This window comes from Pleurodeles waltl, chromosome 10 (assembly GCF_031143425.1).
Source record: "Pleurodeles waltl isolate 20211129_DDA chromosome 10, aPleWal1.hap1.20221129, whole genome shotgun sequence".
NCBI lineage: Eukaryota > Metazoa > Chordata > Amphibia > Caudata > Salamandridae > Pleurodeles > Pleurodeles waltl.
The window spans coordinates 233421195-233447120 of record NC_090449.1 but is presented as its reverse complement, the minus strand read 5'-3'; the positions used below and the strand labels follow the sequence as shown (position 1 = coordinate 233447120).

The following is a 25926-nucleotide window of genomic DNA, read 5'->3' as shown; positions in this document are numbered from 1 at the left end:
TCTTGCAGTCTGCTCAAGATAACCCTTGCAAAGAACTTTTGGGCTCTATCATTCAGGCTTACAGGCCTATGATTTGAGTGAAGATCTCTAGATCCCTTCTTAAAAATCGGGGCAATCTTAGCGCCCGCCCAAGTAGTAGGAATGGGAGCCCCTTTCAATATAGCATTAAATAATATGGTGAAATAAAGGGTCCAGACATCTATCTCATCCAGAAAAAGATCCCAAGGTACCTTATCTAACCCCAGTGCTTTATGTCTCATGATTTTATTGATGGCTTGCCTAATTCACCTACAGCTTAATCTCGTTTCTTACTAGGGTCCACTAACCAAAACTGAAGATCCTAATGTGGTTTCTGTCTCATCAGAGCTTGCCAGGATTGCATCATAAGTTGCCAACCCAGTACCTTCTCTCTGCTCCTCAGGGTAGTACAAATTAGTAAAATAGGCAACCCATTCTGCCAATGCGATGTGATTTTCAACAGGGGAGAACCCTTCACTAGAACCGTGGAAATAATGTTCCAGATGGTATTTAAATCTCCTCTTTTGGCTGCTACTAACAGACTCTCCCATTTCTTAGTTCCCCATTCTGGTTTTGCTGCCTGTATGGCATTATACACCCATCTAGATGATTGAATAGGCAGTCAGTCATTTGCTTTAATAGCACCCATCATTGACCCTCAAGCCTCATTGCACCGATTACTATACCCAGAGGGGGCAATGCATCTCCTAGTCATTCAGCTGGCCTCCACAAAAAAGTCATCTTTCAGCTTCTGGAACATATGGGTATGTATTTCGCTGGAGTTGGACAGTAAAACACCATCCTCCCTGGGCAGACTTTAAGACTGACAGTAATTCCCCCATCGTATCAATGACCACTCTGTAAATTTCCACAACCGATTCCCAGGAACAAGATAGCAAGCTCCATTTACCCCTTCGCCTATTGGAGGACAGAGTTGACCTTCTATCAAGAGGCTTATTATGGTTTGGCTGAGCTACAGAGACAAAACTCCTCAATTCCAGAACAAACACATTATGGTCTCTATCCTGACGGGGAAGGACCACCATACCTACGAATTTAGACCACAATCGACATTGAATAAAATATAATCAATGAGATGTGAATTCTGGAGTCTGTTAAACTTATGATTGCCATCTTTCTTTGTCCTTGACCTGCCGATGCTGGCTCTTAGACCCTGGTTTAACTCAACAGAGTTGAGATGAAGGGCCAGAGGGGACCATTTGTTTTTATGGGGGGGGATCAGTAATGCTGCTATAAGCCATAGTCGGTCTTTCTCAGCAAATTGGAACCCTACATAAGCATCCAGGGGCTCAAACTGGCAATGAAAATCCCCCTATACGATCTTAACGGCCTCTGCCGGGATTTCAGCTACATGGGCGAACAACATATGGATTACACTAGGTTCTACTTTGTTTACAGATGGCCTACAGTAAACATTAGAAATATAATGTGTGGCCATTCCTGGTGAAGTGAAAGTAATGCACAGCAAATCTAGGCAATCCAGCTCGATTTTCTCAACACTGCATGATAGAGTTGTTTTAACCCAAATTGGTACTCCCAGCCATCGACCTGCCGCTCCCTGATGTAATGGCCTCTTTGCTGTATGAAATAAACCCTTAGCGATACATAGGGCTACTCAATCACCTCTCTTGGAATAAAAATATATCATATGCATCTATAAAGGCACCCCACTCAGGGCAGGGCAACTTAGATGAAAGCCCTGCTGCATTCCAAGATATCAATTATGTGGTAGGGTTGTGATATGTCTTAGCCTCACACACACACTCCACCACCAACAGCGTTAAATAAAACCGGACCGTCCCTGACCCCATCCACACGCCTGATCCCCATGTCAACATCACAAACTGGAACACCCCCTTACCCAAACCAGGACGCACTTCCATTCTAAACATGACTGGATAAGGCTTCCTCAGCACAATTTAAATACCCACACAAACATTTGTCAACTTGAGGTTGACTAGGCTCAGTCCCATCAAGTCAATCAATGTCAACCAAAGCGCTATAGTGATTATACGTTGGGATCCCACTGTTTGGGACAATGTTCATTCCTGTGGCCCCATGTTGTCCACCACATCCCCTTTCCCCTGAAGTGAAAACTGGATTTATAGAAGTAACCCAAGGACAACAGAACAATGCTGTAGTTCTACTGTTTGTTCGAATGCCCAAAGAACAACTGCTGTGCCACGCAAGGTGATCTAAAATTGACAATAATACAGTCCCCTAGCCTTTCCTTGGACCCTGCACCTATCCAGCCCACCTTTCAACAAAATGTTGTAGGCCAAAGCTAAAGGGAAGTTTCTGTGGCGACCCAACTAGTTCAAAGTCTTGTTGAGTAAATCCACACGGGACTCTCTTTGTTCCAATCTCAGTGGAGGTACACCAGAAAGAATCACCATGTATGGGCATGATGCCAGGGGTAAATTCATGACTGGCTGCATTGAAAAATTATTGGGGCCTCTCTGACCATCCCTGTTCAGAAACCAGAGTATACTATTTGCGACAACCTCATTTTGGACATGATTTTTAGGCTTGTAGCTGCAAAGGTCTCCGTTTTCCTTGGTGTTCGAACCATTACAATCCAGCCTTGGTAGGTCATACGAAGGTCTAGAAGCTGGATGCACCACAGGGCCAGACTGAAGCCTCACAGACTCACTTTGATATACTACGTGGTCCTCCATCTCAACAGAACTTGCAGCGGGAGGTCTTCCGGGGCCCTGAGCAGATGAATCCCACTTGCATTTCAAGTTTTTCATTGTTTGCTCGATAGCATCCAACCAGAGTAATATAGGGTACAATTTCACCCGCAGAAGGGCCATTATTTTATCCACACAGCCCTCAATCAAATTCCTCACCCCCAAAGACTCAGATGAGAAGTCGAACAATGGCGAATTAGCCAGAACTGCTACTTCCACAGACCGTGTCTTGATAACTTGCTTTGAACGCTTAGCTGCTGCTGTTATAATCTGGCTTTCAGAGGGTAACAACGATGGAAAAGAAGGACCTAGGTCAAGTGCAGCTAAGAGCATGGATAGACAACTGGATGTACTCGGGGGGCAGATGGAGAAGAGGAAGAGTGGGCCTGGGGTGTATTTACAGGCCCAAAGCCAGATGAGGAACCAAGGGAGAGTCTGCATTCTGTGAGGTCAGTTTAATTATTTATGACACTCACTGCTCGCTGAATCATCCTGTCTATTGAATTGACAAGGGTGGATGGCGATGAAGCAGAATGGCATCATCCCAGTTTTCTGTTCAGGACAGTGCTAGGTTAGACAACTTTTGAGACAAACAATTTTAGGGCCCCTGGCCTGCAACCCAAAGAGGGGTGGCCCAGTGCAGCCTCCTCTGGGCTCTGAGGGGTGTGGACGGGCCTTCTTATCTTCCTTCACCACCTAATGCTTGAAGGAAGCATGGAGGAGCCCGAGAGTGGATAGAGATGAACTGAGGACGATTCTGCTCTATGGCCTGCCCCACGAGGGAAGAGAGAAACATTCTGGTAGAGGTAGTGAAGGAGCACAGAGCCAGATTGGAGGCTATTAAAGCAGAGAAGAACACACAGCACATCTAGGTTAGAGGTCAAGGGGTGGATCCTCTGTTGCTGGCCTGCCTCACATGCTGGGTGTGGTGCTCCAGTGGTATTGAGTAAAGAGGGAGAGTTGTTGCTGGAGCAGGACCTGATGCTGGCACTCCCACTGATGCCTGACTGAGTGGTGAGGAGCCAGACTAGGTGAGGGGCCTGCAGGATGGAAAGTGGTGTCAGCTGGCAGCCTGGAGAGTCTTGAGTGAATCCAGGGCACAGTACTCCAGAGAACAGCCTATTTGTGGACCCGGTGGAGTCCATCAGATGAACTTTGCCCCTGAAATGAAAAGGCTGTGGGGGGGCAGGGGAGTCCTTGTTGGCCTTAGGGGATGATTTGGTTGGACTTCCCCTTGACTCCCAGCATGTGGAGTGGCATCTCCCACTCTTTTCTGGAGAGTTAATACTGCTGTGCCACACTCGTACATGACGGTGAAACAGCAAGCTTTCTGTGTTTGGAAGCTTTCGCACGTTCCTCTCTCCTCCACCTCCTGTGCACTGACTAACGTGACATATCTAAGCATCATTTGTGGGGGCAAAAATGCCACTCTTGCTTGTAGTATAAACCAGACACTGTCCATCATCTCACCTGTGGCATCTTGTGCCCCCTCTCTTCAGGCCCAATAGGTAAGGACAAGCAGCACTAACAGCCCTCACAGGGCAAAACAGACGATTCAACAGGCATGGCAATGTTTTAGGCAGGCAGACCTCCAAAATTTCCTCAAAAGCCGGCAGGTGAGCTGCCCCTAGACGCCATGTCATCAATTCTACATGCAATACAGGATTCTCGCATATTCCGAGAGGGAAAAATCAAGGAGCTGAGCCTTGAGCTCTCCCTACTCCGACAAGACCTGAAAAACTCAGTTGACAGGGTAAATGAGGTGGAGTTAAGAGTGTCAGAGGCTGAGAACTCTATCAAATCATTCCGGACAACACTTACAGGACTCCAGAATGTAGTCCATCAACTAGAGGCCCGTGTGGAGGATGCAGAAGAGCGTCCACGCTGGAGCATTATCAGGACTGTTGAAATTCTAGAGGAATCTGAGGGCCCATCGCTGCTTGGCTGAAATCCTGTGTACTGGGGGATGAATTATCAGCCTGCTTTCTAGTTGAGAGGGCTCACGTCATGGCCTCAGGCCTGCTGCCAACAGAGCTATCACAACGTGTGGGCACCTGTATTTTTAACTTGGTGAACTGCGGACTGGATATGGTAATACATTTCACCACCACGACTCTCTATAACTTCCCTACATTCACCGCTCCTGCACACTATTGTCACCAAGTTAAAAGGCTCTCTGTCAAAACAGGACCTAGTTTAAACTACTTGCCCTAGTTTTCAAAATGATAATCAACACCATGCCATCTTTGGTCAGATAACCTTTATCTGTTCCTCAATCCAAAACCTCAATGAGCAACGACAAAATTCTAGTCTTTTAACCTGCTTGGAAATTATCACAACTTTTTCACCTCCCTTTTCCCTATTGCTATATCCTTGTCCCAATCATGTCCCCATGTAAATACACAAGCAGTAAGATAAATGTATGTTCATAATGTCTGCTAATGTATGCAATGTTTTGCATCTCCACTTGCTTATCAACCTTTGTAACATCATCTTGTATACTTTATTAAATAAACTGTTTGATTTTCACCTATGTACTACAAAATATGATGCTATGTACAGCATTTCAATCTCTTGCTACTGTTCTATAAATACAATAAAATAAATAAGACTGCCTGACTCAAGTAATAAGGTTTTCTTCCTGCAAGACTTAATACATTTTCCATACATTTCCATGCGTGAGGAAGCTTTATATTTTAGTGAGGCCACCATTATCACCAGAAAATGAGCTTGGGAATTACCCAAGACAAAAACAGAAATGTTGATGGGTAAACGAAAATTGTTATCCGGAGATATTGACATATGTGATTCAGAAACTGGCTTCTGCTAGGCTTCCTCAGCCTTTTAGAGGATTTATCACTAACGTCTAAACACTGTCAGTAGTAGGGTAAGGATGGATGGCTGGAACAAACTGTAAGATACCAGGGGACAATAACTTTGGCTAGGGTTACTAGCATCCTCTGGGTCTTATCGCTAAGCGTGACAACAACTTTCAGTAGGAGGGGCTCCCAGCCCCACAAGTGAACAAACAAAAGGGAAGAGAGGAAGGCTGTGCACCAGTGCAGGGAAAGAGGAGCATGGTCACATATGATGCATGTCTGTACATCTATTAGCAGTCATTGTGTTCTATCATTGAATAACTAATGGCCTTGCTAATAAGCAACAAGATACTCATATGTGGAGGATGGAAGAACACTGCAAAGTAATAGTATTACTGGTTTCCAGGTGGCACAATTTAATATCTTCTCTTCACTGTGGGGAATACGGTGTTGCACATCAGCTCCCTAATGGAAAGACTACATAGCCAGTTTTCTCCTAGTTCAGTCGTAACATTCTTTCAAGTGAATATATAGTTTTGAATCTCATGTTTGAGAGAATGTTCGCATGAACTCTTTTTGTCAAATATAATTTTACTAAAGATCCTCTGGAGTCAGAAAAGACAGAGGAAGGCCCCTCTTGACCAGTGTGAACAAAAGCAAGCCCTTCCAGTTAATTGCTTAAGAGAGGAATCCTGATCTGCTATTGACTTTCAAATGGATATCCACAGACAACTTCTGAGTGAAAAGAAGAGTAACGTTTGGAAAACACCACATTTCAGATTTTAGAAAGTCCTATAAATTAACTTACTAGAATTGGAGTAGTACTAGAATTTAAAGAGCTAAACTGATGTGTGCTACTTTAGGTCTGCTTCCACCTCAATATTTAAATGCAGTTTTAATGTGATGTGTGAAGTTTAATTTGCCTGCATGCTAAGTACTTACCATAAGGACGCATAGCAGTGTCCTTCACTACAGGCTCCATTCAAATATAAAGCCATACCACATTGCTGAGGTCACACATTGCAGCACTTTATTTGAAAGTTCACTTGAAAGAGGCTTCAATAAGGTAAAACATGGATTAGACAGTAAACAAATTACACTGAGACACAGAAATCTGTGGTGAAATGATCTCAAATATTTCGTGGAAAAATGGGCAAAAGATGCAATTTTACACTTGTAAACCTGTTTTATTAAAAACAGATTGAGATTTTTGAACGACCAAGTAGGACTTTGGTGATTTCCCTCAAACAGTTTTCTGAAAAGCAGCTCATTCACACATTAATAGTAAATGAGCAACAATAAAATGATAAGTCTAAAAATTGATGCCACATTGGCATGAAAATGGACCAGATTTAGGGTCTCATTACATGTGTTGCGTGTCCAGCGACTGACACACTTGTGTTGACGGATGGACCACCGGACTCCAGGTGGTCCAACAGCCTACTTACAACCCTTGCGGGCAGGCCCGCCAAAGGATCGCCATCCCTGCTGGGAACATGGTTCCCAATGGCATGATAGCAGTCAGAGTTGTACTCAGCCAGGGCTGCACTGAACTCAGCGCCGCCTGGCTGATTACAACTCCCCTCACTGCCAGCTTTTCTATGGCGGTTTCACCAACATGGAAATGCTGGCAGCGCAGGTGTGCAGGGGGCCCCCTGCACTGCCAATGCCCATGGCGCGGACAGCGCAGGGGCCCACCTGCTCAGCACCATTGGATAGCGCAGTCTGCTTTGCAGACAGTGCACATTGCAAGGGTGCTACTCGACCCCCTCTGAGTTAGCACTGTTCCTGCTGGTATGACGGCGGGAACGCTCTATTGCAATGTCCCCACCGGTCAGACTCGTAGGAACATTGTCATAGGGCAGGGGGACGCCACCGCGATATTGGCGGACCCGCGGTGGGACTGCCAAGACTGTAGTGAGACCAATAGTCTCTCTTTTAATCTTTCATTCTTTATCCTGATATTTCACGGTGTCAATTTTGAATGATACGAACGTGAAACAAACCAAAAATACAGTGATCTTTCAGTTGCTACAAATGTAGCAATATAGAAAGTGAAACATCGATTACACAAAAGAGAAAGTGGGGCAGATTGATATTAAAATACGGATACAAAAAAACGAATCAATTGTATCACAGTGTGAGCTGTTTAAATGTCCTCTCATTCTATTCAGTTATTTTCCTATCTACTTGCACAACTTTCAAGAAAAACTATGTACATGCATAATGACATACATTTATAGATATTGAATAATAAAGCATACTTTGAACATTCCAAACCTATGAAGATCAATTTGAGTTGACAAATGAGACACTTTCTAAACATCTGTTGAACTGCCTAGGCAGAATGGTATTTCAAGAAGAGGAAAGGAAAAAAGTGAAATTAAGTTGACCTATTGCGAGTCTCGTGTAAGCTCATATAACGAGAACTGTAAAAAATAGCCTAGTGTGAAACAAAAGTCGAAGAACATATTAAAATGGCATAGTAGTAATTAAGCATTTCCTACAGGGTCGGTCCCTACTTCAAGAAAGTAGGTACAAGGTGGTTACTTTGAACATATGATAAAAGCTCATTTCAGATGCTGCTTAGTTTTTTCTTTGCACAAGTTAGATTTGTGAAGAGATATGCTAGCACGCTTTTGGAAACTCTTTGATCTCTAGTGCCTACTCTGTCTGAGCTGCACTGTCTGATGTGCACAGCCAGATTGCATCTTGCTCCTTCTTGTACACCAGTTATCAACTAATGATTGGAGAAGGCCAGCGCCAGACTACAGGGAGTGCAGAATTATTAGGCAAGTTGTATTTTTGAGGATTAATGTTATTATTGAACAACAACCATGTTCTCAATGAACCCAAAAAACTAATTAATATCAAAGCTGAATATTTTTGGAAGTAGTTTTTAGTTTGTTTTTAGTTTTAGCTATGTTAGGGGGATATCTGTGTGTGCAGGTGACTATTACTGTGCATAATTATTAGGCAACTTAACAAAAAAAAATATATACCCATTTCAATTATTTATTATTACCAGTGAAACCAATATAACATCTCAACATTCACAAATATACATTTCTGACATTCAAAAACAAAACAAAAACAAATCAGTGACCAATATAGCCACCTTTCTTTGCAAGGACACTCAAAAGCCTGCCATCCATGGATTCTGTCAGTGTTTTGATCTGTTCACCATCAACATTGCGTGCAGCAGCAACCACAGCCTCCCAGACACTGTTCAGAGAGGTGTACTGTTTTCCCTCCTTGTAAATCTCACATTTGATGATGGACCACAGGTTCTCAATGGGGTTCAGATCAGGTGAACAAGGAGGCCATGTCATTAGATTTCCTTCTTTTATACCCTTTCTTGCCTGCCACGCTGTGGAGTACTTGAACGCGTGTGATGGAGCATTGTCCTGCATGAGAATCATGTTTTTCTTGAAGGATGCAGACTTCTTCCTGTACCACTGCTTGAAGAAGGTGTCTTCCAGGAACTGGCAGTAGGACTGGGAGTTGAGCTTGACTCCATCCTCAACCCGAAAAGGCCCCACAAGCTCATCTTTGATGATACCAGCCCCAACCAGTACTCCACCTCCACCTTGCTGGCGTCTGAGTCGGACTGGAGCTCTCTGCCCTTTACCAATCCAGCCACGGGCCCATCCACCTGGCCCATCAAGACTCACTCTCATTTCATCAGTCCATAAAACCTTAGAAGAATCAGTCTTGAGATATTTCTTGGCCCAGTCTTGACGTTTCAGCTTGTGTGTCTTGTTCAGTGGTGGTCGTCTTTCAGCCTTTCTTACCTTGGCCATGTCTCTGAGTATTGCACACCTTGTGCTTTTGGGCACTCCAGTGATGTTGCAGCTCTGAAATATGGCCAAACTGGTGGCAAGTGGCATCGTGGCAGCTGCACGCTTGACTTTTCTCAGTTCATGGGCAGTTATTTTGCGCCTTGGTTTTTCCACACGCTTCTTGCGACCCTGTTGACTATTTTGAATGAAACGCTTGATTGTTCGATGATCACGCTTCAGAAGCTTTGCAATTTTAAGAGTGCTGCATCCCTCTGCAAGATATCTCACTATTTTTGACTTTTCTGAGCCTGTCAAGTCCTTCTTTTGACCCATTTTGCCAAAGGAAAGGAAGTTGCCTAATAATTATGCACACCTGATATAGGGTGTTGATGTCATTAGACCACACCCCTTCTCATTACAGAGATGCACATCACCTAATATGCTTAATTGGTAGTAGGCTTTCGAGCCTATACAGCTTGGAGTAAGACAACATGCATAAAGAGGATGATGTGGTCAAAATACTCATTTGCCTAATAATTCTGCACTCCCTGTATTATTGGCTCAATGTTCACAATTTTAAAGTGGACTCCACCTTCCACGCCGCACAACCACTCCTCGTCAATGAGCAAGTTTCCGGTATAAGATTTAGCTTTGATAGATTTTATAGTGTCTGTCATTATGGATGCTATGTGAGAGTAGTAATAAAAGGGAATGCACTACAATAGGGGTCTTCATTCTTCATAAAAAAATATGATAATTCTAAAAGCTCATAGTTATAAATAACATAAAACATGGACTAGAATAACGGCCACAATTGTAGCTTGAGTGACATAAATGCAGAAAAATGTAGTTTACTATCAGTGACTACACCAAATAATAGAACTAGATGAACCATGAGGGGAGACACCTGATACTTGGTGGTTGCCAAAAGCAGGGCCCTGAACTTTGTCTGTTGTGCTGCAACCCTCTTGGGGTGGAGCTTCGCCTCCCAAGAGTGCTGCTTGTTGCGGGTGGGCAGGGTCAGCCTGAAAGCAGTCAATAGTGCCCACGTAGTCAGACACCTCTGTGTGTTCCCAGGTAAAAAAAAAAAACGAGCCAAGACCAGTCTGTTATGCCTGTTATCACCCAGAGGAGGCTGGGCCATTCCTCCTTGACCTTCATCAAGGGAAGTTTGTCAGTGCTGTGGTGAGTTGAGCCCAAACTAAATGCCCCTTGCGCAAAAGTTAAAATGAGTAAAAGGAAACTTGTGGAGGGAAAAGATACTTGCATCATTTTTTTATATGTTTATGGGTATATATTTGACATCCGAGACATCAAGTATGATCATAACAATAATAAATGAGATGCCGCTGCAAGCAGTTCATATCGATATACATTAAAACAATGGATTATCTTTTGAGTAGAATCTCAAGGAGCAAACATGTGATTACCATTAACAATAAAACAGCATATGGCAATCAAGTATAAATTAACAGGCTCATGGAACTATATGTGGCTAATGGAGGAGCCATTTTTGGCCCAGGGTTAGAAAAGGCATCCAGTACGAGGACTTAAGAGGAGTGATCAATGACTTAAAGCAAGAGGCCTAAGAGAAAGTATTAACTTCTCATCAAGTGTAACTGAACAGGTATCCTGGAGTAACCCCATATTCATGGAGGGCGGAGGTCGTTCTTGCCTTCTACATTCAGTAGAAAGGCCACCCCAGCAGTCCCCCCCAAAGCGAATAATTCTGCATGCATGTAACCACTGAATAGCGAGGGCTTCCGCACGTGTCCAATTCAGCAAATCGTGCACCCACTGCTGAAGAGGTGGAGGGGTGGTGACTTCCACGACATAGCCACTCTTTGCTTAAACAGTACAAAGACAAGGCCAATAAATCTGTGGAGATGTTTATCGCCCTATTTTTGAGGGTGAAGACCCAATAAGCAAGAAGTGGGTGTAAGAGGAAGGGGATGTGTGGTCAATTCCGTTAACAGTTTTAGTGACCTTGCTCGAAGTGGGTTGTAATATCGGGCACTCCCAGACCATATGATAAAATCCAGCTAATGGCAATGTGCAGCATGGGCAACCAAGGGAGAGCAAAGGGAAACATCCGTTTGATGCGATGAGGGACTAAATAGGCCTGGTGTACATAATTCAATTGTGTTAACCGAAACCTAGGATTCCGGGATACCCCTTTCACTAGTTGGAGCACTCTAGTCCACTCAATATCAGACATTGGTTGCGGAAACACTGCATCCCATTTAGTGCGTACATTCACCATGACAGTCGGTGCAGTCACATGTGACAATGTATACAGGGTGGTGATGGCATGTCGTGTGCCCCCGGCCAAGAATATAGCATGTACTACCTGTGACATGGGAGGTTCCCTGTGGAAGTTTGCATTGCATGCTGTAATGTGTAATAAGTGAGAAATTGTCAGGGTGGAATAGTGTATTTCTCAGTGATGTCCTGGATTGTCCTAAGGGTGCTTTTTAGGTGTAGGCCTCCTGTTCCGGTGACCCCCACAGCCTTCCACGGATCTCGGTCGACAGCCCATACCATCCCCCTTAGTTTAGGTAAATTCCATATGGGAATTTCCAATGAGAATAGGATGCGGGGATCCTTAGGATGCACAAAACGACGCCAGCATGTGTGGGCCACCCTCATCTGTTGTGAGGCCTGGGCAAATCCGACAGCCAGGTGTACATACTTATTCCTCCCAGCATTGCCTGGACTGAGGGCGATTTCAGGCAGGCGGCAGGACAGCCAGGCCATTGGCCACTGCAATTGTGCCAATGCGTCATACAGTTCAAAACTGGGGGCTCCGTGCCCACCCACTGACATTGGTCTCTGAAGTTTGGTCAAGGTCACTCTGCGGCAGCCATCACTCCATATGAGGTCAAAGAGGAGACCATCAAGCATCCGAAAGAAGGCTTGCGGAATCACTATGGGTAATGCCACAAAGAAGTCAAGCAACCTGGGTAGTATCAGATTCTTGGACATAGAAACACGCCCCACTGGTGGCAAAGGCAACGACCGCCAAAATGACAGGAAGAGGCAGATACCAGCAACCGCATTATCCAGGTTGCCTTCACGAAGGTCCCACAATGTATGGTAAAGATTGACTCCCAGATACTTGAAGGAGTCATACATAACTCCATTGGAGGTGCATATCAGTTATGCCGTCTCTATCTGAGGAAGGATGCAGCGCCAGGGGGAACAAGCACAATTTGGGCCAGTTGACCCGTAGTCCCAAAGCGTTACCAAACGTCGCCAGGAGTTGCATAAGGTCAGGAAGTGCAGCCTTTACATCACGAAGGTAGACTAGGGAATCATCCACATACAGGGAGATGACATGATGTGAGCCCAATTCCAGAACTCCCTAGGCCCCAGCTTGGTCTCGCAGTTGGCAGGCAAGAGTTTCCACTATTCCACAGCCAAGGCCAGTTAAAAAATAAGCAGCGACAATGGACATCCCTGGCGGGTTCCCCTTTGAATAGCAAAACTTTCTGATATCACCTAGCCTGTTCTTACCCTAGCCAGCGGGTCCGCATATAATGTGCAAACTCATCTCAGAAACCGAGGCCCAAGTCCCATGTGTGTGAGGGCCAAGAAGAAGAAGTCCCAACTTAGGGTGTCAAAGGCTTTCTCTATATCTAGTGACACCGCTGCATTGGTAATTTCTAATTGAGAGTAGGTCACAGTGCCATCAGCAAGGCAGAGGCACTATGATGCTCCTCCCCGAGAAGCCAAGCAAGTAATTTGCCCGAGCAGTCTCCGTGGGCATATTGGCTAGCCATCCGTTTCCGAAAATCATGGCGACTCACAGTGGATTCTGCCTCAATACAACGTTTGCGTAGCTGGCGAAGTCGGGACAGCTAGTTCGCAACCTGTGTCTCCATCAGGAGTAAGTTGTGTTAAGTGGTGGAAAGGTCCTTCGCCAACTGCTGTTGAATGCCCCAAGAGGTCACCATACAGTGGCCACGGACCACCACCTTGTGCATATCCCATTCCAGGGCCCAAAAATAATGAGTGATGCATTGTGACATGGGCATTGCAAAATAATGAGTGAGACATTGTGACAGAGCATCGCAGAAGGGTTGATCCGAGAGTGCCTCAGGCTGGAGTCGCCAGATATGTATGGCGGGCGCTGTTTGCCCTAATTCAGGGTTAAGAGCAGTGGGCAATGATCAGAGAATGACTGAGATAGATATTCCAATTGGGCCATTAAAGAACCAATCTGATTGGTTCCGAAAAGGAGATCAATCCGGGGATGTAAGTCATGAATCGGCGAGTAGAACGAGTACTAACGATTGTGTGGGTGACTCATGCTCCATACATCATGTAGGCGCATACGTGTATGCCCCTGACTAAAGTGGCGAGTTGTACGGGTGCTCGGAGCTGTAGATAAAGGAGGGTAAGAGCTGCAGGTCTTGGATGCAGTTAAAGTTATTCCCCAATAGAGCAGGATGTAGTTGATCTCGAAGGAGCGCAGGAGTGAGGATATCAAGGAATCCTGCCTGATTGATATTAGGTGCATATATCGGCACCAAGCTGAGGGAAGCACCATCTAAGAGGCCCTCTAGAATAATATATCTGCCATCTGTGTCTACTCTTTGAGTGGTCAGTGCAAAGGGAACACCGAGGGCTATCCAAATAAGCACCCCGCGTGTATGCTGATGTGGTAGTACCATATGTTTGACCTCGCCACCTAGTCCAAGATGGTCCAATTCAGAAGCCGTGAGGTGTGTCTCTTGAAGCATGGCCATGTGTACATGCTGGCGTCTAAGGTATTATACACTTCTCCCCCCCCAACCCCCCCCCCCGACACAGCAATGGCAAATGTGTTGTGTACATGGAATAGCAGCACTGTATCCAGCAACAAGTTCCAGAGCAAAACATAACAGTCAAACGCATAACAGCCCAATACAATAATATCCCCCCCAGGGCAGGAACCACAGTAGGGGCCGCCCAATGAACATTAACAATATCACAACAACATGAGGAAAAAAAGTATGCAAAAGAACCTGTCCAAGTAGGAATGGTGGTAGGGTGTGGCATAATAACAAAGAATGGGGCTCTTCGTGTAGGCCCATAAACACAAAGGGACGGCACCAGGGAATTATTCATATCAAATGTTCATGGGTCTGTATTCCAATAACATGGGGCGGCACAGCAGAAATATCAGCATCATCAAGGAGTATCATATAAGGTCATCACCAGATCTGGGTGTAACATGGGGAACCCCAGCACTAGAGGCCAAGGAGGCTTCAGAGTCCCCAATTTCACAGCCAGAGTCACCCACAGTGTTAGTACGCAGTACAGCGAAAGAGTTGGCCTGATGCAGCGCCACTGACTCAACCACACACACCTGCTCAATGACCACCTGGTTCCGGTCTGGCCACGTGGGCTGTGTTGGCCTGCGTCGGCACGCCTGGGTTTAGGTGTCAACATGCCCCTTCTCCCTCCTCCGTCCCGGTGGTGGCAGCGACCCCCCTTGGCATGGAGCTAGATCCACACATCCTCTGGTGTGTGGAAGATATGAGAGTTTTTGTGATTTTTAACTTTAAGCTTCGCCGGGAAGAGGAGGGCATACCCGAGTTAGAGCTCTCGTAAGCGTTGCTTGACCTTCATGTAAGAGCGACGTCTCCGCTGGACCTCTATAGTGAAATCCAGGTAGGCCAAAATGGTGGCGTTCTCAAAGTGCCAGGGCCCCTTGGTACGAAACAATTGGAGAATGAGATCCCGATCTTGGAAGGTTAGGAATCGGGCAATGAGAAGGTGCGAGTAACAGGGCGTCCCAGTACATGATGGGCCCTTTCCACTGAGAACAGGGTGGGTGTTTTGTCCTTCAGCACAGCGTTCATGAGCCATTCCTCCAGGAATAATTCAGCACAAGGAAGTTCGGATCTATCTGGGAATTCGATAGACTGGATAATGTTGCGCTGCAAGCGCCCTTCTGCATCCTCTGCTCTTCAGTGTAGGGAGAATATCTCCTCTTGCATGGTCGAGATTTTAGATTGCAAACCATTGTACTGTTAGGGTAATGGCGTGTATCGCTGATTCCGTCAGCTTGCGGTGGTCTGCACAGAGGAGGTTCACATCCAGAGACACTGAATAAATATTTGCCTCCAGGGAGGTTTTGGTGTCAAGAATGGCATGGAGGATATTCTCAAACTGTTCAAAATGGTTATGAAGTGTGGACTGAAGATGGCAGAGGATGTCCATAGTCACGGGCGGCATGTGGGGAGTGGCATCCCCCATCGCCACCGTATCTACTGCAGTTTTTGTAGGGCACGTCTTCCCAATGATGCCGCAAACAAAGGGAATAGTGGCGCCCAAGCTGCCTTATCCACAGAGTATGGGGGTCAAGCACGGGTGGGAGGAAAGCCCAAACCTAAGCTGTCGTCATAGCAAAAGGGCACCATCCAGCTCAGGGGCCCTGCGCCGCCCATAGGACTCTGGCCAAGAAGTTCATAGAGCAGTGTGGACAGCAGCTCCTCAATGCTCACCAGTGCCTCAGTCATCAATGTAATGGGCAACAGAGATCAAGAAATAAGCTAGAAATCCTCCCCTCCCCTCCAGCCACTGCTCTCCGTAATAGATCGTCACGGGGACTGTTGTGGTGAAACATTGGGGGCGGGCCACCAGGCCCCGAACCACGAGGTACAGCAGTGCGCCTGAGGGTGGCGGTAAGGGTAGGCCCAATGTCGGTGCTCTCCCGAGCAGTTCTATGCCAGAGAGAAACATCAGTGGGACAGAACCAATAGCCCCATGCAGTTGGGCCAAGGTCTGAAGAGCCCGTAGGTGGGTGATCTATACACCCCAGTTCAGCCACGCTCACCAGCCAGGCCGGCTCCCACAGTATTGGGGTTCCCTCGGTGGGGCATTCAGCTCTTCACCACTGGCTCCAGGCCCCCACTGGGTGCACCAATGGTCCACAGCAGGCAAAGTCCTCCTGCTCGGCTCGTGCAGCCCCGCCAGACTCACCCACTTGGTCCCTCTGCAGTGCGGGGCCTCCTTGTTGTTGCAGGCAGTGTTGCACTCCATACTGGTCACATCAGCAGCCGTGCAGCCTGGATCTCCCCTCTCATCTTCGCCGATCTCTGCTGTGCACAGCATCGTCAGGCTCCACTCCCCAGCCAGGTCCTAGAGGTCCAATGCACCACTGGCAGGACAGACCACAGCACCTCCTCCACCAGCCACATCCTAGGCCCTTGAGCAGCAGGGTCCTGCCGTGCAGCTTCTCCCTCCCTTGGCATGGTCAAGAGTCAGCGGATGCCTCCCGGGGCAAGCCGGGACCCCTGCGTGCCGGTAAAGATCTCAGCAGTGGGTCTCGGTCGACCTGGAGATCAGGATAATTGATGGGCCCAGCGCACAGCTCTTCAGCAAGCATCCATTGCGGTAGCCATCTTGACCACGCCCCCATACTTCCATCATTAACCCTATTAACTCTAACCCGGGCACTACTTTGGACTCTTTCCTAGTTCGAGCTATACATTTGAAGTCCAAAGGGATTGAGCTTGCAGAACATCAGCTATTCCCTTCATATGGGTGACAATTTAAACACTATTAATACATGTTCGAGCTTACTTCATCCCAGTCATGCTAAGGATGCACATGATGACTGTCCCAGCATGGTGCGTGGAGGGAACGAGTGAGGGGCAGGGTGTGGCCAAGATGAATGCTAGGAGGCTGGGAAAATCTACAGCAGTGATGGAGGCAGAAAAGTCAATACTTGGCACTACAAGAACTAATGATGAGTGCGAATCTGTAGTTAGGAAGAGAAGAAAGATAAAAACATCCTTTGTGACTGTATCAAGTAAAACAAACAAGCAGCCTCAAAAAACGTCCCTGAAATGCTTAATATAGTACAATCAGAGGTGGCTGAGCATTCCATTTCTATGGACATGGGCAGGGAAACCGTGAACCGATCGCGGGAAGCGACTCAGTCCTTACTGAACAACATTGCGAACTCAGCTATTGCCCTGCTTGTGAAGAAGATAACAACTAAGGAAGGGGTTATCAAAGAACTGACATCGAGGTTATCATTGCAATCTCCAAATGCTGACCTAACTGCTGATCCTGTGCACTCATGTCATTGCGTTACTTCAATTACCCCCAAGATTTGCAAGCATGGAAACGACACGCCTGTACACAGTATACCTGGGTGGGTGGGGGCTCTGAGCCACGGTCAGAGAGCAACATGGCTTGCGCCCTAGGAGAAGGGATGCCCTGACTACAGGAAACTCATTGGGTAGTTCCTGGGGGAAGAGGCCACTATAATCCATTGGTGTACATAACCCACTTGAGGAGCCAAACTCAATAAAACTGCATCAGACCTTAAACCTACTCACTGGAGCGCACCCCTTATGTGGCGATTCTGACTGGCCTTCCTCTGCTTCAGATACAAACAGAGTAAACCCATTCAGAACTTTTTTTTAAAGTATGTCATTGGCTTTCTCTAAATACCATCTTTGCAATTTGGGAATACGACGATACCCTCATGGTGAGAAGAGTCAGATGGATTGGTCCTTCCCCTAAAACAATAAGAGGCAATTGTGTAGTGATTAATTGTAGGCATCAAGAGCTGGTCCATCGTTTGATAACATCAGGCACATAGTTTACTACTGAGAGCAAGCAAGTAACTCTGCGCACAGTAATGCTAGGGTATTTTTATCGCCTGCTTCAAACCAATATAAAGTAGCAGAAAGTAAGACACAGAGGTCTGAGGTCAAGAGTCATCTCACAGGAAGCTCCCCCGCTCTTGACATCCAATAGATTTCTCGCAGGGTTGGATTCCAATGATCGACATAGTTGTACCGCAGATCTTTGGGGGAAGTTTTTGGGTCCAGTACTGAGGCCATCTGCATATGTTCATCCAGACAAAAACCTACATATGGAGGAAGATGTTGATCCCAGCCATAAGGGAAGCTGTGCCAAATTCCTCATCCTTGAACTTCAACCCCTGCTGTAAAAAGAGTGACATCAGTTCTGACACAATTGCCATAGTAAGCAGTTGATCCATCCTATGCTATTTCACCCTGACCTTCCACTGCTATTAGAGAGCCCTCATTTGAAGGGTCACATGATTCTCCCAACTCAATAGGAATTGTACCCTGTAAAAGTACATTGGGAGGCGTATCTTTAGTTAATCTGGCAATGGAAGGGGAGGCTGTGGCATCCAGGATAAAAGATCCATCTGGCAATCAGCAATAGGTGTTACAGCTCCTCTCCTGGAACAATGCAGGGTTGAACTCTAAATGAGGAATTGATATCTTTTATGAATAATTTTGTTTGTTGCTAGGACGCCTTGGTATGCAGCAGTGAATCAATGTCACTGGATTGCTTTAGTTCATTTGTTGTCCCTGTTATTCTGCCACCTGCAGGCAGGGAAAAATGAGGTTTAATAGTTTTTGTCTCTAACTCATTAAGCCACCTAAGTGTCAAGAAGCTGAGCTTTAGTATTTATTATCAAATTTTAAAACTATCCTCTTCTAGCGTGGGCACCATCATCCTAATTAGTTTCTATTTTAACTTTTTCTATGCTCATCAGTTGAGGGTTATTGAGGATTTAGAAGGTACTATCACAGCTCTAATGAGCAAGAAACATGGAAATGTCTATCATTTGGGTGGAGGATTTTAAAATTGTTAAGTGTCCTCAGAGTGGGTATTGGGCTTGTGGAATGAGAAATGAAATGGGGAAGTATGTGGGGCACTTTCAGCACTCAGTATATGGGGAAGCACTGACTAGTCTAATCTTAGCTATCAACTTGCTTTTTGCCTCAGAGGTAACTAGTGAGCACTGTAGGGAAGTTTCAACCTTTGTGGAGAGAGTGGAAGGTAGTGTGATTGATCACATTCTCTTGTTGGTGGACCTACTCCCCCAATGGAACATTCTGCCCTTTCCCCCTTTAGCGACCACCACCTCCTGTGTTTTAGTTTTGCATTCCCATAGCCAGTTTCCCAAGCTATTAAGTTAAATCTCCCTCAATATATGCATTAAATAAGGGGGTAAGGAGAAAATGGTCACATATCAACCCAGATGTAGTCTTTAAGGACCTGAATTTAAAGAAATGAGCAGAAATTGCCTGCTGCCTATCGGATATGGCTGACCCAGTAGATATTTCTGGCAGCTTTTCAGAGATACATAAGTCAGTCACAGAAGTTTTAATCGCATATAAGCCCCGGAAAGAGTCTTCCATGTAATCTTGGTTTAACCAGGATACCACAATAGCTTATAAAGCCCTTAAAAAGGCAACAAATGCAGTCCCCTGGAATCAGATTACAGTTAGGTGGGCAAGATGGGCTTCTAAGCAAACTAAAGAGAATAGGAAAGCTGAGATCAGGGCAAGCGTCTGGGAGGACTTGGAAAGAGCAGCCCTTTTAAAGGATAATTAGTCATTCTGGTAAATAGTTAATCAACCTTTTTTCTCAGGAAACACCTTCAGAGGCACAGGATGTCATATCCTGGAACAAGATTGGGTTGAGCATTTTACTGATATCTTTTCATGTGACAACAATAAGGTCATATTAAAGAACGCCCTCCCCCTTGTCTCACCAGTAGAGTGTTTAAAATTTAGTGAGTCGATTTTGGTAGCTGGTCAGCGAAAGGCAATCTTAAGCTCCACAAAAGGGAAAGAGGGACCCAGTCGAGCTTTTTAAACATAACCTTGATTTCTAGGCTCCCTGGTTACAAATGTCTTTTGAGCAGTGGTTAAGGGGGGGCCGACTGAGTGTTGGAGGGAATCCACGATAATCCCCATTATTAAAACATAAGAAAGAAGTTTCCCCTCAAAAATAGACCAATTTCTTTGCTTGATGCTTCAAGCAACATCTTTGGTAGAGTAATTTTGGTCAAATTAGAAGCCCAGGCAGAAGCAAAGTATTTATTTTCTGAAGCCCAATATGGGTTTCGCCCTGGGCTAGGTACAACAGATTAAATTTATCTCTGATTCTTGGTAAATATGTTAGGGCCAGGAGAGGGGCCATACATTTGGCCTTTGTGGATCTCTCCTGTGCCTCTGACCTGGTGGACAGAGATATTCTGTGGGAAATCATGGCCCGGGCAGGAGTTGATCCAGTTCTCATATATGTGGTTAAAGGCCTTCATCAAAATACGCAGACAAAGGTATGCTAGACCCAACAAGGAGACTATAAGCAGCCAATTGCTCTTAAATGTGGGGTACAGCAGGGTTGTATTTCAGCCCCTTTTTTATTTTTATTTTACATTAAAGCTTTGAAGAAATGTTTAACATCCTCTACTCATGATGTTCCAAAAATCAACTCCCGCCTAGTCCCAACACTTTTATATGTGGATGACACAGTCTTGATTGCATGTACACAAATGGGCTACAGTCACCTTTAGATGGGTTCAATCACTTTAAACAAGAGCTAAAACTTAAAGTAAACTGTAAGAAATCCTATGTTATGACTTCTGGCCCAAGGAACACTCATTCTAGAAGATATTTTATTGAGGGCATAGAAATTTTAAAGACGAGAAAGTTTAACTATTTAGGTTTAATGTTTAGTGAGAATGTGCAGTGGGAAAGACTAACAGTTCAGAGAAGGCACGGGATGGAGGCCGCCTGCAAATCTATTTTTAGATTTGCAAGGAATTTAGGACATAAGCCCCTAGCTGAAATGATTCAATTATACAAAAGCAAAGCTCTTAGTGTGGGTGCGTATGGAGTAGGGTTGTGGGGTCACATTACATCTGCGCCCCTACAACGGGCAGAAAATAAATGTTTAAATAGATTATTAGGGACCACAATGACCACCCCAAGCTTTATAACTCATAACGAACCTGGGATAGATTTTCTGGAAAATAAGGTTGGCATAGCTCCAGTTCTTATGTGGATTCAAATCTGGACCTCTGGAGAATTGTATTTCACCCGTAATATTGTTAAAGAGTGACTTGCGCAATCCGATGTGCAAGTAATTCCCTGGATCAAATATATTAAAACATATTGCATGATCTGGGGCTGAACGGCTATTTCGATGAGCCAGATAAGATTCCCTGTAATATTAAAAACCGAGTACAGGGGAAATACATTGCCTTTAAAAAGAGGTTAGGCTCATCAAAATGCTGGCCTCTGTGATGGTCCAATTGCAACAATCAACCATGCATTTTACACTTTTTTGCACTTTATACTCGTCTTATAGGGCCTGGTTTTTATGCCCAATTCCTAGAGGTAGACATTTTAATAATCATCAGGAGGATCTAGTTTTCCTCCAGTGCCTAGAGTCCCCTCTGATTTGCTGTTCAGTCTTGGATTTTATCACACAAGCATTGAAATTGAGAAAATAAATATGCTTTGTAATAGGAAGAACCTTAGTGACCTTAGTGGCTTCCCGATGATGTTTTGCACAATTGTCCTTTTTAAATTTGGAATTGCACTTCAGGGTTGAAATTTTAACCTTTCTTGTTAATGGAGTACTGTAATCGTTCTGTATCACGGTTTTAGCGTAATAGGATGTTTTTAAACTACTGTTTTATTGTATATTTTATGGTCAAATTGACCGATTAAAACTATTATTAGATTGGAAGAACCATGATTGTTCAGGGAAACATCCTGAACAACTAGGTCTAAACCACTACTTGCCTGAACCACTACTGCTAAACAACTAAAAAGTCTCTACAACTAAGTACTGAACAACTACTGTCTAAACAACAATTGTGCCTGAATAACAATTGCCTGAACAACTAATTTTAAGGTAAGGTTTTCTTTTTGGTTTTTATGGTTTATTAGTTTTTTAGAATATATATTAAAATTAGTTGTTCAGGCAATTGTTATTCAGGCACAATTGTTGTTTAGACAGTAGTTGTTCAGTACTTAGTTGTAGAGACTTTTTAGTTGTTTAGCAGTAGTGGTTCAGGCTATAGTTGTTTAGGACCTAGTTGTTCTGTCACATATTCGATTGTTCATCCCTTGTAGACTGCACTTTTAGAATTGGGACCTAAGATGGTACCTACATAATAGTCATAAAATTAACAAATAAACAAGAACTAGATGGGAAATGCCATGCAAACCCCAGTTAACAGGCAATGAAGATCAATTAGACTTAGAGATCAACGGTTTGTCAAAGCCTGCAGACACCACAAACATGACAAAACACAATAGATTTACCAACGAAACATCCCAATTCACGTCAATTTTGTGCATATTTGTTTTTGGTTGAATTTAGCACCAGGGGGTGTAAAATGCAGCATCCTCCAACGTAAAGAAAAATACAAATGTCTAATAAATTTTAGTTCGATAAATACCTTGAAATGGTCAGGATTCCTAATCTTAGGCTAAAAATACATATTCGAAATATAATCCAGTTCAGTACACATCTTTTAATTTCGTTTGAAATACTGATTTGCCATTTTAGTTGTCCCCTTCTCCTTTAAAGGCATGTTCCCTTGCATTTACTAAAAGTATACTGAATAGTTTCCATAATATAAGTCCCTCAAGTTTTCAGTCTGGTGGTCATTAGAGTATTCTACACAAAATAAACGGTGGCAAACCTTAACCTGCGGAGGTGGACCACTGGTCTGATAAGGTTCATCTATTTATTGGAAATGTTATGTAACAGCAAACCAAATGAAAAGCCTTGGAAAATTAACAAAAGACAGCAGTAAAAATGTATGTGAAGGGACTATTATTTACCAAAACACATTGCTTAACATCGTACAACCTAACATGTAATTACCTCAAAACATTTTTGCCTGTGAGCCTCCCTTAGCATTTCATCCATTCCTGGAAGGAGAATCGGAAATATGAACGTTTCAAGATATTCTCGAGTGGGACCTGGAAAATAAATGTTTTAGGTTAAACATGCTTATAGTTGAAACTTTTTGTACTGAAAGAAAAAGGAACATTTAACAATAATCACATTTGTCATGAATGGAAACACTGCCAACATACACACTCACTTATAAAGGCATTGTTAGAATCGTTTCTGTAAAAGTCTAAATGTGGAACAGAAGACATTTTAACTGTTGAGTCTATGTAGAATACATATAGCATCAATACATGTGAACCAAATTAAAAGCCCTGCCAAAAAAATAGAACTTCCAAATTTGGTAGTAAACCCAGTGAACAAAACAAACAACCAAGGCCTAAACATTAATGAGCATATGATAAGCAGAAAACAAATCTAGTTTTTTGGCTTAAAGCCCAAGTCCTCATAGTTCATAATTTCCAACTGCTGTGTATCCTTGATTTGCGATGCAAGGTTGAGAAACGTACAAACGATGCTTGCACAACGAAAAGGGTTCAATCTTGCACAATCTGGTCACAAGGTGCTGTGGGAGTTGTGCTCTGAGACAGAACGATATCACCCGTGCTTGCCTCACCTCACTTCTGAATTACGAAAGCAACAAAGTTAATCTTTCTCATGGCAGAACCACCAGTCCTATAGCAGAACAGGTATGATGGGAAGTCGGCGATATTGAAGGATGTCTATGAGCAATATTAGGATTTCACATTCCTGAATTGGGTAAATCGGTCAACATGCATAAGGAATGCGGGGAGCGATGGCAAGGTCGGACATTATCTGGTTTTACTTGACCTCGAATGAAGAACAGATTTGCCATAATAAGCCTTTCTCTGCAGAGCACGGAAAGGGCTATTAACTCACTTGTGTTTTGATATAACCTAAAAGCATACTACAATCTGATAGCTAGAAAGCGCTTTTACAGACTGCTTGGAGAACGGTCCATATGGCGACCCTGCTATCTCAAAGGCTGGGAAATTTCACAAGAAAATAAATGCTTCACTCAATCATTCATTGGAATGAAATAAGCATGCACTCGATTTAAATCTGCAACAGGGAGGAATGAAAGACATAATCACACCAGTGACTGAAGACTATAGAGCTAGGTCGCTGAAGAACTCCCAAAATAAGTTATAGAGCTCACGGGGTAAACTCACTTTCTATCTGGGCTGGAAGTGGTTTTCTTACACACAAAAGTGAGACCAGGGCATGGCAAAGTAACCAGGAAATGGAAACTTGAGTCATTTGCATCTCCATCACTCACATTTGCTATCCAATACTTCACAAAATTAAAAAAGTAACAATTATGCCACAGAGAAACGCGACACCGAGAACATAGCAATTAAAACTTCAAATATCCTTTGCAAATCAGTGTGTGAACCTTCACCTCCAGATGCTATGGTCGGCACTGGTGGTCGTTGAAGACAAAGGTGAAAAGTGGTTGTTTGTCCTGAGTTCAGGATAAATACTGCAATGTCATAAGAGTCCTACAGCTTACAATAAACGAAGCCAAGTAACAGGAGATTTTTGATCTAAGCAGATACGTATATACGGCCCGTAGTTGGTATGGAAAGAATGATACATCTTCTGTTGTGTCTTCACGTGCACAGGAAAATGCTAGCAGACCACACCATCCAGGTAAAATACCTGCTTTTCTGGCTGCTCAGAATGGCAGCCAAGGAAGGAAGACCGTCCTCCCCTCCTCAAACCTTGATTTATAGACAGCAAAAAACAGCAAGAGCTGATACAGCGCCCCAAACCAGAACACTACAATGTGCAGCCTGAAGAGTTCTCCCAGTCCCGTCACCTCCCGAGCTATTTTGATCAATCATATATTTAATTAATTAATCATTACTGTAATCAAAACCTTCATACAAAAGTTAACCAACATCTAAAGTATGCCTCTGTTAACAAGAGGTAATAATTTACCTTGATCGAATCCCAGAGGTACAAAAAACTTATGGCCACCAAAAACGATCAAACCCACAAAAAGTGATGGGAGGAATGCTTGAAAATAGTTGAATCACTAGCAATCGCTTGGAGAAGTGTATCAATCCATCACTTTTTTTGCCAACATGCCACCTCAGGTTATAGCCAGCTGACTGCAAATCGGCATTGGTCCAGTTCAAACTGCCTAGCGAGGTCCTTTCTGAACAGGAACACAACAACTTAAAATCGGTTTTGAACTGTTTGGGATTTATAGTCAGGTGCAGCTTGGTTCCTGTTGCAAAGTGAGCACGAGACCCATGTCCAGGCATAAACCTGGCCACTAAGAGCACTACATCAAACACATAAAAAGTGATGAGAGGTGTGCTTGCAAATTGACTAACCACTGGCAATTGTTCAGGGCAGCATTCCAACCCGTTGTTGTTTTGCCCACCATGCCACCTGTAGGAAATTGGGTTTTTGGGGGAGGGAGGTGTGAACCCTTCCCAAGTATTAACCTCAATCACTGTCACAGTGAACCACAAAAAGTCACTAAATTAACCTGTGCTTAATCCTCTGATAGCTTAGCACAAAGCAGTTAGACTTAACTTAGATGTAATGAGTTAAGTATTTATGAAGCAAACAGAAGTTTAAAAAAAGTGAAAACACTACACCAAAAATCCCAAACTAATTTAGAAAAATAGGGTAGATTGTATTAAATAAAATGAGAAATAAACAACAAAAATCCAATCAGTAGAACTGTAGTTATATAGCGCCTAAAACCACAAAGCGCCACTTGTGGGCATCTGGTTGTGCTAGACCAGGGAAAAGAAACAAGTTCGGGCCGACCCTGATGAGGCCCAGGCAGGATACAGGGGACCAGGTTTGTTCCGCTGAAAAAGTTACCTTCTCAAAGTCTGG

At 44.3% G+C, this 25926-nt stretch overlaps 1 protein-coding gene across 4 annotated transcripts in view; it reads right to left on the bottom strand.

Moving 5' to 3' along the window:
• The window catches only part of IQCK (IQ motif containing K), a 515691-nt gene that overhangs the window by 343560 nt on the left and 146205 nt on the right, over positions 1 to 25926 (bottom strand). For all 4 annotated transcript variants that reach the window (XM_069210248.1, XM_069210250.1, XM_069210249.1 and 1 more), the window contains exon 8: positions 23014 to 23111. In XM_069210248.1, the coding sequence (XP_069066349.1) occupies positions 23014 to 23111 (98 nt within the window). The remainder of the gene's footprint in view (positions 1 to 23013; positions 23112 to 25926) is intronic.